The sequence below is a fragment of the Anopheles darlingi genome, chromosome 2 (assembly GCF_943734745.1).
Source record: "Anopheles darlingi chromosome 2, idAnoDarlMG_H_01, whole genome shotgun sequence".
NCBI lineage: Eukaryota > Metazoa > Arthropoda > Insecta > Diptera > Culicidae > Anopheles > Anopheles darlingi.
In genome coordinates this window covers 21,297,092-21,310,773 of record NC_064874.1, presented here as the reverse complement: position 1 = coordinate 21,310,773, position 13,682 = coordinate 21,297,092, and the positions used below count along the sequence as shown (strand labels likewise).

The window sequence follows — 13,682 nt, the reverse complement described above, 5'->3', positions numbered from 1 at the left end:
TATCAGACTGGCGGTTCACGAGCCGGCGTACATCCGGCCGGACGAAAGGGAGTCGTCGTACGTCGTTCCGCCATACCGCCAATCGTTACGGTCCGCATGGTCGATCACACAGAGGCTTCAGTCTCGCGTCAACCGTCTAGCGGTTCGGTTTGATTTCGAATGTTTCGTCGCCCGTAGTTCCGCCGTAGTTTGTTTAACTCCCATCTGAGTAGGGGGAGAGAGTGTGTCCTGGGAACGGGGGGTGTTGGTTCCTACAGAAGATTACAAGATCGTTCACAACATCTACCGGTCTGCTAGAGGTGACCAACGGGATTGGGAACGATGGAATCATATTTTTCCATTATCGTTCTCACATGTTTATGCCTATAAATAGTGCTGTTAGTGCGTGCGTCCGTTACTGCAGTCTTCAGGGGCACATCTCACGCGGGAGATTTAGGTCCACGGAGTGAGCTTATCTGGGCTACAAAAATATGTTGACACCCGTCTGAGGCGTGCGTTTGTGTGTGAAATCACTGTGGTGGAATTATAGCGAAGGGAATAAGATATCGTGGAAGATCATGTGTTGAGGAAGAAGAGTGTTAAGTTCTTAAGTAATTCTTGGGATTTGAACTTTGTTGTGTTATAATAGTGATCGGTATCCGAAGTAAAATTGTAGCATTTAGGGATATCATCCTTAATTGCATCACGTTACTGTCCCACTTGCAGTTCCTTGTTTCCGTAGAAAATTCCTTCGAATTCTTCCGACCAAACCAAAGGGACGCCAACATAGTAGATGGCAACACCTCGCGACGCGACTTGGGCGAAAATGTTTAATCAATCAAAACCATAGTCACGATTTGCGCCAAACCGTTTGGTTCGAGTGCCTTGGAAACCACTCCGGGAACGCTGGATTGGTTTTGTGGTGCGGTTGTTTTGCGGTGCCTTTCAGCGGCCCGGCGTTGGCAGGGAAGACCGGCAGGCGGCAGTACTGTTGTGGCGCCATCTACGAAGTACATTCGTCAACAAACTCGTGAGTCTAGAGGCAAGGATGGCAGGGTTGAGGATATAGTTAGCCAAACCACCTTACAGGTGGTGTCCTTGGAAACACCACAAACCGATTGGTTACAGTGGTAATCGGCGATTAAAGGTTGAGGCGTGTTATTGCAATTTGGACGAAAATTATAAACATGATTTACCGCTAAATATAGATATTACGCAGGTGTTATGCTGGGTGATATGCTTATAATGCCATTATAAGATGTTTCCATTTCGAAACAGATCATATGTATCACAGCAGACGCATGAACAAGAAAAGATGGTTAAACTTGAGATAGTTATTTTATGATGAAAATGCAGCACAAGGATCACTTCGGTGCCTAGTAAGTTCGCACCTTGCCTGAAGCGACAAACACACAGACTGGAGTGAGCGGCGACTGTATGCTTCGTCGCCGAGTTTTTAATAGTAAACATCGCCTCTAACCATGGTGATGCTCTACTTTCACTAATGATATTAATTTTGTTGTTGTTGTTGTTGTTTGCTGCTCTTTCCTGCTATTCACATACCGGACGGTCCGGAAGGACACGTCGTCTGGATGCCAGCAGCGCCTTGGTGGAAAAGAATTTACAACTCCCCCCTCCACTGTAGATGTACATCAGGCGCCGCTTACCTAGCGACGATGCGTGTTGGTAACCGGAAGAGAGTTTGTTTACTTTGATGTTCCCATTGTTAACCTAGATTTGATAATGGACGCAGGAAGAGTAATTACACTATACGCCCGTTGTTCCATTGGACCAAGAATCCATTGTCTTAAGAGCATAATAATTTTAATTTTTTTTAAGTCAAAGTTTTTTATAGCTACCTAATTACATTAAATTAAAATGTGTCCACCCTGGACGTTATTCTCTAGGAGGTATGCTCATTAAACTGCTCTGGCCTTTGTATAGTTAAGACTTGACTCGCACGCCCTAGTGTTACTCCCCTTTTGTCAGGTAAAAATCAACCCCTCACGTCACGCGGCGCAACAATTCGTGTGCAGTCGAGGTGCGGCAAAACAAAACTCTGACATTGATTTCACAAGGTCTCGCCTCACAACGATCGGTATAAGGGGGGAGAGGTGTCAATTTGGAATGTTTAAAAATGTTGAATGAATTTCCCCGTTTAGCTTGTTGCCACTATTGCGCGGTACCACGGTGATGCAAGGATTTGTTGATCCGGAAGGCGAACGAACAACAAAACTAGCCCAATGACCGTGAGACTGGGTCCTTCGGCGGTTGTCTGTGCCAGTGGCTGTGAGCTGATAGACAGTCCAACGGAAGTTTGAAGTTGAACGACCTGTAGTGAAGATGCAGTGTTACGGTTGTGATCAGCAGTGGTCTTAAAATCAGATGTTGTGAGAATACGCTGCATTACGATGCTGCAGCTGGCAATCATGAGAAGATGCTTTTAGTGGGAAATACGAAAGAGGCAACGCGAATTTGGTGAAAGTGCTGGAGTTGAAAGAAGTGAAGAGGTTGTCGATCATTGAAGTTACTTTTCAATAATTAAGAATATGAATGTCAATAACGGAGCGGGAAAATCGACGACGGCCTCGGTGTACCGATTGATACAGGTAAGCATGGCAAAATATCTCGATCTATATAACGTGCTTTATAAGTTTGAAGTCTAATGAGAGATTTTATCTTTTTATTGCTCATCTACCATTATCTTAAATCTAATAAGTTGCTCAACTCATTTGAACATTCTGCGGAGTCATCATCAATACGTAGTCCGTTGTTGGCATGATTAATAGATCACAATTATGTAGATTTATCATACTGTCCCATTAGCGTTTAATGAACCTGAACGTAGATGATCGCAGAATCTTACAGAATGCCTGCTCCAGTTGAACCGAAACGAAGCCTGGGCGTGGGGAGACAGATATTTAACATATTATGTGCAGTCACAAACAGACCGGAGTTTGTCTGCTTACGGAGTTATCTAGAGCGCGAAACAAAGAACACTGGCCCCTGGCTGGAACACTCCTCACGATTTATCCGTTCGGACCCATCGCACAAAAGCTATCGCGATCGCGTCAATTAAAGCGACCACTTATTACGGTGCGTTGTCGGTCGATTCCTTCGTACCCAAGCCACCCTCTTGTCGTACCAATATTGAGTTATTTGCTGTAGACACCACAAGAGCAGCAGTAACTTAATCATGCCGTTCATGGCATTCTGCTTCGATCCATTAAGGTGTGAGGACACATCCCCCAGCTAACTGTCTGGGGCGGTTCCAAACGAACGCCATGTGTTTTCACTCAACCGCATCAACATAAACGGAGTCGCGAAGGTAATGGCACACACATGCAACGGCAGCATCTCGATTTCACTCAGGCGAGAGATTAATTGCTGGAGAACGTGCTGTCTTCCGCCGTTGGTGTGTATGGTAGTGTCGCTGTCGTCGAGACTTAGAGCTGCTGCTATAACAGTAGATCAACACTGACAATATGCTCCATTTGATCATCGTTTAAATTACAAAACAACCGTTTCATTTAGGTCTTAGTCGCAGCTTTTAAATTGCTCCCTCAACATTTTTCTCCTTCCACAGAGTCCGGCTCCGATATGCATGTTCTACTTCGCGCACCCGTTTGGCATTGCTTCACCGGCGAGTGGTGCCAAACTGGCCCAGATTCGGGATCGGGCAACCACCAAGGGCAAGGACGCTGCACCGGTGAAGGTACAGCCGGAGCGTACCGGTCATAAGGCATCGAACAAAAAGGAAAATCATCGACGCAGCAAAGAACAATCGAGCAGAGCGCATCGGAAGCAGAATGGTCACGAGTGTGGCCGGCAGCCGACAAATGGTACGGTGCCAGAATCCAAACACCACCAGCAGCAGCAGCAGCAGCATCACGATCCATCGAGGGCGACCAAGCATGGCCGGAAACATCGAAAGCATCGGCGGATTAGTAATTTCGAAAAGTTTTTGCTCGAAATACAACAGAACCGGCACACGTGTGGTGCCGGTGGTGGTGGTGGTGAAGGGCCGACGATACGACGGATCGATCAGGAGGATCGCATCACACCGCTAGTACCGTGGCCGAGCATCATCTGGAACCGAGATTTTCTCATTCCGACACTCCTGCAAGCCCTCGCCCAACAACGTGGTAAGTGTTTCTCGTTGGCCACCATTGGCTCCTAGTCCCCTCCTTCGCGTATCTGACCGACCGCGGTGCAGCGAACTACCGGATCGGCAGTATCCGGGTTTGTTGTCTGTGTTGTTTTTGAAATTGAATTTACGGTGAATAATGGGTACCCCATTTTCCTCACTCCCATTCGACAATGGGAGTCCGGGAGTTTTCGTCGTTCACTTGGCATGCAAGTGCCACGCGCGCGCAAGGGGGCATCATCCCCAGCGAATTGTGTTTTCTATCGGAAGGTTCTCATTTAGTCACCGTCGTCGTGATGAATTTTCCCGACACAGTGCCGCTCTGGCCGCGCTCCCCCCCCACCCCTGCTGAACCGGCGCGCCATGTTAATGGTACGGTGGAAATTGTAAACAAACAGCTGATGCATCCGAACGTGCTGATGGATCGCTCCCAGCACTCACGCCGGCCGGTACGAATTTTCCGGCACTCGCGCACCCAATTTGGGGAGTTCATTCTCGCTGAGAAAATTGAAAGGGAAACAACTACTTTGGGTTTGATTTGACTCGTGGTTCATAGTATTTGAAAAAGATCGAAATGAAGCTATTTTCATTTCCACACACACGTTGATAAGTCGCTGAGCTTGTTATTAGTATAGAGCCTATTTAAATGACCTATTTAAATGTTGAATGTCTCTGCCATTTTGCAGCCGATTTTGGAAAATGATTTTTCCAAAATTTATTTTATTTTACAAGATTTATTTAGAATATACAATACCGATCAAATGACCGCCTCCATTAGACACAAATAGGCCCTTCTTTGGTCATTTTTCATTGTTTTTGACAACATTTTTTTTTGACAACAGCAGGAATTTCCGCTCTGATAGTGGTTTTTAGTTTTCAATTGTATTCGTTTTCGGTGTTGACACCGTGCAATAACTCTGGCCACTTTACAAGAGTAGTATTCCCATAGTCGTGGCACTCACCGTACTAGGGGGTAGTACTAAGAGCATGACCGCTGCTACTAGCGTCTCCATCTCCGCTAACGACGTTCCACTCGATGACTCGCTGCTTGGCAAACAAAGAGTGAGCTACTCACGGCGGCAGCAGCAGCAGCAGCAGCAGCAGCAGGATCAGTGTGCTTACGCCTTTCGTTGGAGTTGGATGTTCACTGCCACTGCGTCGGTTGGCTGGTTGGTGAACAATCTTAGCCATTATCAACCGGCAACCAACCCGGTGCTGTGGGCCAGAGGTTCGACACCCGAGCCACAAACAGTGATACGGGGGGGTTTGTTTTCGTCCGGCCTAACTGGTAATGGTTCAGTTTCTGGTTAGATCGCATCGAGCAGGTACCTTTGTTGTCTCGCGTGTGCATAGTGCCGGTTTCGGTGACGTTGGTGACGGTGACCTCGCGAGGTCATCGTTGGAGTGCTGATCGCAGTCGGAGCGTCGTCCTCATCGTCGTCGCCTTGCGTGCAGAGGCCGGTAGGCAGCGAAAGCTCCAGCGTGTTACAACAGCAGTTTCGATGTGGTTCAACACTGCGTGCCAGAAAATACAGTGAACTGTGTTAGGCCACCGACTGTTAAGATATGGGTTCAGCTCAGGTGTTGTAATCTCACTATCTTAGGTCGTGCACAATGTGGCTCCACTGTGGAGTAGCTGTGTTTGAGAAGGTGTGAATTGGTACGAGAAAACATCGATCACCGCAATAAAATCTGGCCACTGACCCGGCTAAGCATATAACATATGATTTGAAGTGTACAGTGCAGTGCTGTGCAACATGTTTCACCGGAAGATGCTTATCCTTGCCATCATCGGTGGTACAAGGGCACATAACATTACGCTTTCGGCGTAAGATGCCAGACACGTGATACGCCAGCCACAGTTGCAGCTAGGTAGGTTCAGGGCCTTTTGCTATGCTGCAACAGTGCCCATTATTGTTGGCAGGACATTTCCTTGGGCAATTACGCGAAAGGCGAGCAGCAACAGCGGCATAGCATAGTAAAAGCATAGATCCTGCGACATTGCGCCCCACAGAGCTCCTTTTTCTCGAACCGCAGCGGCCAGTGGAGGGTACCAGGGCACCTGCATTAAGGTAGGTTCTGCATCAAATTTACCGTACCAATCCGGGTCATTCAACTTGAGGGCTATCAAAGAAATCCCGGGGTTCACCTTTACGTGCTCACTCGGGAAGAAAATGCTGAACGCGGGGTTCGGGTTCTACCGCACATACAAACACACACACACACAAACACATGCTGCACAATTTTCCGTGCAACTGGCAGAAAATTATCCTGCCCCTGCAGTCTGCTGCAAGCCTTTTACCGCTCTCGTCCTGTTTCCCCTTCCCTTCGGGGGAAACATATCAGCGACAAACGGGTCGCCATCATCGCCAAGGCAGAGGAGCACCGTACTAGCACCCTCTGGGAACATAATAACTTTGCCGGGAAATAATAACAACAAACAAATCGGAATAGCTACCGGATCTGGGTTGGCAGATTTTCGCGGAATAGAGGGAGAAACGCGCGGTTTGCGGTAGTGGCGCGCATTACCCGGCCTGCCGCCCAGTTGGTTCATTGCTCTACTACTACCATCATTACCTGGTGCTGAGTGCGCTCTTTTGTGGTTACGGTTTCCGGTTTGCTGCTCCCGGTCAGAACGAAGTGGAACGAGCGTCCTGTTGAGCTGCCGGATGGCTTGGTAATTTCCCTTTCAAGGATCAAACGGATTAGGTCCCTCGAATGATGTTTATCCAAGCCGTTGTTATGACGTGTTGGCTTCTATTGTTTTGTATTTTTATCGAAAGTATTTGTCGGGGACATTGATTGTGTTTGTAACATTTTGTAGATTATTTGCAACCATTTTCCCGACCATTGTTCGATGAAACAAGGCGTTTTCAAATGCATTCTTTCAACTTCCGAAGCCCCACATCGATGTATTAATAGGAATTCGATGTTTGGGAAAGAAAAGATCATCATCGAATTAACGGGTATATTCGGGATCGTGCAAATCGACTCCGGCATTGTTCGTGTGCGTAGTAAACACTAATCGCGTTACAAAGTGCTAGAAATTGAGAATGGGATCTTCAAGCAGCAGTAAACATGATGTATCCTCGCGATTTGGCTCATCGATTGCAACACGATACTAAAACGCTCCCCGCCGATTGGGATGTGAGGTACACTACGGCCATTTGCAATCAATTTGTAACAAACTCGCGCAAGACTCCTGGTCCCGGTGCGAACGAGCCAGCTGAGCTGGTTCCCTCGCTCGATTCATAATTTATCGTCCCGTGGACCGGCGGTACTGCGGCCAGAGTACTGCGGCTACAACGGGTACAATGGCCAAGAGTGATAGCGAACCCCACTTTTCAGCATGTTAGAACTTCTGCGCTACTTTGTACACACGCTGAAAGTTTGTGCAAAAGTGAGTGAAAACTTCTACTTCGAGAAAACTTTATCCGCCTCAGAATGAGAACACGGAAGAGTCTAATAGCTAAGCTGCACCACGGCATCGCTGCTTCCGTGATGAGTGCAGAAGCTGCTGCTCAATAGTTAATGATGATTTCGTCAAGCGCCAGCATACGTCAGCAGCTCGCTAGTGTTAGAGCCGATGGTGGTACAAATGTTGTAGCCACGGTTTAAAAGTGGCTCTCCCTGAGGCAAAGAATTTCTTTAAATCCAAGTTTCGCTGCAAGTCTTGCTGGGAACTGAGAAGTTGGTGCCAAAGCTGGCAACCAACACCGCCGTCGTTTTGTACACTGGCGAACACTGGCGAAAAGGTTGGGCGTGGCGCAGAGGGCATAGAATGAAAATTCAATTATGAAAAACACGGAAACTTTTTGCAGAAACACCCCGGGTCAAGGAATTGTTTTCGTATCCTTCGAGTGTCCTACTTCAATTCCGCGGGGTGGTTTTTTTTTCGCGAATTTTGAGGCACGTTAAGACCGGCACAGAAACTCACTTGTTGATATTGGTCCAACTTCTCTCGCAGACGAACACAATGCGAATTTCGTCCGAATAGCAGAAGGGAATACAGTTGCAACTGTGGGTCTGTGCCGAAGGTTGGAAAATAAATAAATGCTCTCAATGCTGTTGGCCACGGGGAACAAATTACGCATTCGCCGAGAAACATGAGTCGTCTTGTGGGAGCTCCCTAAAATGCGAGAACCCTAGCCGGAGAAAAGATGATGGAGCAAAGGGACAAGCATCGAAAATACCACAGACAGTAATAAACTGTCAGCGTCGCAAGCACGAGATATTTATGATACTGGCTGCCGATTCCGAACCATTCGTCTGGTTTGCTGTCCCTTTTTCCTTTTCGATCTGCTCAACAGTTTATGCTCAACGGTGAGGTGGCGACGGAACCGCTGCTGCTGCTGCTGTTGCTTGACGATGACGATCAATCCATGAGTCACCGGGCCGGTATGTGCCGGTTGCCGAAAAAGATATGCCCGGGTGTTGCTGCTCTGTTTTCCAACCACTCCACGGCACGATGACACCATCATGTGTGTGGCCGCTAACCTTAACCACTTCTTGGTGTGTATGTGTGTGTGTGTTACTCATCCAACGAAGGAAACCAAATGTTCCGTTTGGTGGGTACTACCGAGACGCAGAGTGTGTACTCATTAGTGGACAAATTTTCCGAGAACATTTTCCAGTCATCATGGCACCTCACGACACCAACTGTAACTAGCAGTGACAAGCGCCCTAGGAGACCTTCGGTTACACGCGATGTCTACTATTTCTGGACTGGTTCGGGAGCGGAGCGTTAATAAAGCGAAAAGCCAGCTGGCTGGAGACGTTTTCTAACCGACGGACAGAACCGATTCATTAATTTGAGTTGTAGTTTTCCTGCATGAATACTCGGAAAATCGGTTGCGCTCGCTAGCTAATCAAGGCAACTATTGTTCGATTAGATGCTGCCTAATGAGTAATTTACCCTGTTGCACTGTCAATTGTGGTAGAGCGAAGTATTTCAATGCCAATAATATTGTCACCGGACGGCTAGCTGCGGCGCAAAGGTCAGACAAATATGTAGGCGTAAGGTATCAACAAAGACCTAACCTTTGAGCTGCATCTCTTCGATGATTTCTTTGATTGTCTCAGGTATTTCCCGTAGGCGGGATGCTCTGCAGGCAGTATACAATGTGCCGAGCGTGGGCTACGTGGTATTTCCATTGTTTGCTCTGTGACATCCGTGTGGTTTTGTGTGACTTGATTGGAAAATAGTTTTGATTGAAAAAACAATCGCAAGTCGAGCGCCAATCTGACAACGACTTGGATTTGAATTTTAATTTCAAGAAGAAGAAGATGTGGTTTTATGACGAATTGTATGTGGCTAATTCAATCATAAAGATCAACCGGGACATAACGGTTGATTGGAAACATGTTGGAATGTGATTTGCAATCAGGTTCCATAACGATTGCAGACCTTTAGTACCCTAGTGGGTTCTACTAATAATAGAAACTCAATTTTATTCCATAAATGTCAGCCAACAACCATCCACTATTTCTGTCATCCTGGGGAGTACATTGGATCTATTTCCCTAGCCCTAGCAAGAAGCCTTTGTTGACCCCCGGGGGGTTACAACCCCATCGTTATCAATTGACACCCCATGCTTGTTTCCTATCGGGCGGTCAGAAACTTAATAAACCTCTGCCTCCTTGCCAGCTCCTCACTGACATCGATTCGTCACACTGATAAAAAAGGGGACATGAAAAAAAGGTCAAGGTCGTGAAAGGGATGTTAATGTACGGGAGAGAACCGGGGAAAAAAAGGAACTGAAGCGAGACGCAACGCAATGGTGTAATAGCAGAAAAGGGCTAAAAATGGGAAACTCTTCCCGTTTACCGAACGGCACGTACCGGCGACGAGGAAAATGGGAATATTAAAATAGTAATGAAGGGATTCCGCCGTTCGATTTATCGAAACGAAATAGGCCCCTTTTGTCAGTCGACGGCTTCGACGGTCGACTCCATCAGCAAGACTCCGCGCGGCCAATCGATCTAATGAAAGGGCTTAATTGACTTGCTGGCAAGGGGACCGACCACCGACCGGTTCCGGTTGTCGGGTTTGGGGAGGGGCAAGGGAAACCATTACTTCACGGGGCACGGAGATCATTTGTGGGCAACATTTTTAATCGATTGTTCGCCGAAGCATTTCAAATCGATCACCGGTGGGCTGACGACGACGGTGGTGCGAATGTGATATGATGGTTCAATATCAGCAGAGCATCGAAATATTCAATACTTAGTAATGAGCCCAAAGGTTAGATCGTAATGATATCAATATAGATAGTATTAATAAAGAATGAACTTTTAGAGGCAATATTTACAATTTGTCACACCTTCTGCTAGAAGTGCTTGAGCATTCTTTATCAGAGCGATAACATTATTTATGTACTGTTTTCTTGTAAAATGGTCTGATTACTGATTTGAGATTAATTCGACACCTAATTATTTGAGATTAATTCGATGTGAATGCACTTGCTCCAAGCGCTTAATCGGTGTTAAACAGGCAAACGTTGCCACCAAAACGTTAAACAAATTTCCAAGCAGTTATTTTCTTCGCACCGAAGAAAGCGAAATTTGCGTAAACAGTCCAATCCGTTTTACAAACAGCGATCCCGATAATGTGGTCCACTATGGTCTACCTCCCCAGTGTAAACAGCGACCAATAGCAAAGTGGCCATTTAGTTGCAACCGTACCCGTGCATACCTTAACCGGTGGAGGCGCCATGTAAAAACTGAAAATAGGGACCAATGAAGCTCCCTGAAATTTACAAGAACCACCGCACCGCATAGCACAGCTCTCAGCTCACACTTAATTATGTCAACAAATTTGTCCGACCACCGGCGCATTGCTGATGAGATATAAATCACGCGCAAAACCATCCCAATCTATCATCGCGGGCCACCACATCTCGATGGACTGTAATGGTCTTTTATCGGCAAGACGTGACCGCCGGGTCCTCGGTAAGCGCAAGAGCGGTGAGCACGGGAAACGGGGAAGAAGTAACAGTTCATGTTTTCACCATCGTCAAGCCGTGTTAATGCATTCTCGAGATGCTTGTGGTAAAATTGTTTCGACGCGTCTTTGAAAGCTTCGACGAACCACCATTGACCATCATCATGCTGTCGGCGCTAAGTGTATCGACCACTCTCGAACAATCTTCAAACGTTCAAACGGAAAGGATGGAAATCCTTTATCCTGCGTTTCGCTATGACTCACCGGTCGGCCTATGCGGCACGGGATGGAAGCGGGTCAACGGTAGTAGATGAATAGTCACCCGATTATGGAGGTTAATGATGGGCACGAGGTGTTCACACCGCACCGTTCCACTTGCTGCTAACACTTGCTGCGACCAAAAAGCATTAGAACCAAATTTGCTAGCATGCCGCGCCCAGGCATGCCAGCCAGACGCTCAGCACACCCTCGAACAAACAGGAAATCGTGATTTCAAACCCGAAACGGACCTGAAAGCCCCGTACTCCCCCCCAAAGTCTACCGGGCGTCTAGTAATCGCGCACTGAGCATCTGAGAATTGAGGCTACCGCAGACCTGACCGACGTGGCTCGCCGGTGAGTGAGTGAGGACGGAAAGAGGCGCTCGGAAGGAGGGGAGGGAGTCAATTGTGCGCACCCCGATCGCGGTCGTCGGGTCACGTGTCGTCTTATCGAAAAGTGTGACACAATCCCGCCGACCTGAGACCACCTCCAATCTGGGTCAACGGCCGACCTGGCCGATCCGGCGGTTAGATCCAAGCCAAGAAACACAAACCACCGACCGGTCAGCGATGTCGGAAACGGGTAGTCACAACAAACACATTAGTACCATTGGGAGCTGCTCCTTGGGCACCTGGACCTGAAGCATTTGTGGGAGGTTGCTGTTGATTTTCATTTCTTCATTTCCCACGGGGGAGCTGGCCCCCAGGAGCAGAGCAGCAAACGCGAACACGACGCAGTCCGAACCGAACACTAGTATGGACGGTTGGACGGTATCGCGAGCAAGAATCTAGTTCAAACGCAGCTTTAATTGCCGATTCCGGCGTCCATTTAGTGGACCATTTTTTTTTTCGCCTTCCTTTCTAAGCCGTTCGACCAATGCCGACCGAGCGACTGGGCACCGACTGAGGCGCTGGGCGTTGGTTGGGGCCGGGTTGATTTGAATATTTTCGGTAAGTTTATGTATCCGAAATATGGAGCACAATATTTGACGCACCCTCAGCGCACACGACCAAACGGCGTACGTACGGCTTGGCCAGATAGGGGATTTTGTGTGTCACTCCTGGAATGTGTTTGAGTGATCATCAGGACGAGAGCCCTAATGGCCGAAGGCAGATAGATAGTTTGCGTGCCAAGGAACATGTCGGAATGTTCCAAAAATCACTTTTGATGACACTTTTCAGAACGGAGAGAAAGAGCTGTGGGGATTAAGAACAACTGAGCCATAAATTGAATTTTGTATGCAGCCCATCAAACGGTAGTGAGCTGTAACAAGCTGAGTTGGAATGCCCTGTCTTGTAGCAGCTTCTTCTTCGTGGCCTCTGCAAATCGCATAAATTTAATTTGTTTCCAGCTGAGCCTCACAGACCGTTGTGAGGTGAGTTACATCGGTACCGATCCGGGGATGCAGCAGCGTGGCGCTTTCGATAAGAGGCCTAGAGCATGGGAATAGTACCATGCAAGTCAAACATACCCCCGGAGTCCGGACCGTCTCCTCTGCTCCTTTGCTCTGTCCAAACATGAGACAAGGAGAATCGATGGAGACACCGGGCGAAAAACGAGAAAATCAATTCGTGCTCTTCACAAAAGGAGCTGTGGAGGAAAAACAATAAAGCTCTCCCATTCAAACCGTTACCGGCCGTTGCTGGTGGGGATGGGGTATCGAGTTGAGCTTATCTGCAAGGCATTCGCTGAATATGGAAAACCGCCTGCCGTTACACCGGATGATGATGGCCCCACGGTAAGGTAAACATTCCATCGACGAGTGCACGGAAAGTTTAGCCGGCCGGTACCCCCGGTTCTCAAACATACTTTCATTTCAATCAATTGCGTCTCTCTCGACACCACTCGGGGATACCCTCTCTCGGGGCGGCTGGCGAGGGAGCTTTTCCAGGTGGCTTTTCTAGCTGGTTGAATGCCTTTAACGAGAAAAACCACTTTACAACCGTCGCAGAGCGATGATGGGCTGCGAGATTGATTAGTTGCTGGGTGTGCTAAACCCTGCTCCGAGAATTGACATTATCTGCTACAACGCTACCATTTTGTAGCAGCGTTTTTGGCGGCCGGTGTGCGGTGAGAAATTGCCAACGGATATTTGTTCGTTAGGAAAGCAGAAAGGATGAATAATGGGGGTCCCCATTTCGCGTATGGTCTACTTTCTGCAATCTCGGCGGTGAAATATATACTTGGTCTTTTACTTAGGCCTTATACGTGTGGAGGATATAGGACTCTGTCTGAGGATATAGTGTACCTCTGGCCACACCAACCACATCTATTTACCGCGGCAGAATGGAACCATTTTCGCTGTCATAAAATATATTTAAACCCCACAAGAAACCTGTTGTAAGTGTAAAGG

At 47.7% G+C, this 13,682-nt stretch overlaps 1 protein-coding gene across 1 annotated transcript in view; it reads left to right on the top strand.

Annotated features, from left to right (window-relative positions):
* The first annotated feature begins 2,528 nt into the window (after nt 1-2,528).
* LOC125952048 (serine-rich adhesin for platelets-like) overlaps nt 2,529-13,682 on the top strand; it is a 38,155-nt gene continuing 27,001 nt past the window's right edge. Inside the window, exons 1-3 of the mRNA XM_049681273.1 lie at nt 2,529-2,588; nt 3,566-4,124; nt 5,960-5,998. Of these exons, the coding sequence (XP_049537230.1) occupies nt 2,529-2,588; nt 3,566-4,124; nt 5,960-5,998 (658 nt within the window). The remainder of the gene's footprint in view (nt 2,589-3,565; nt 4,125-5,959; nt 5,999-13,682) is intronic.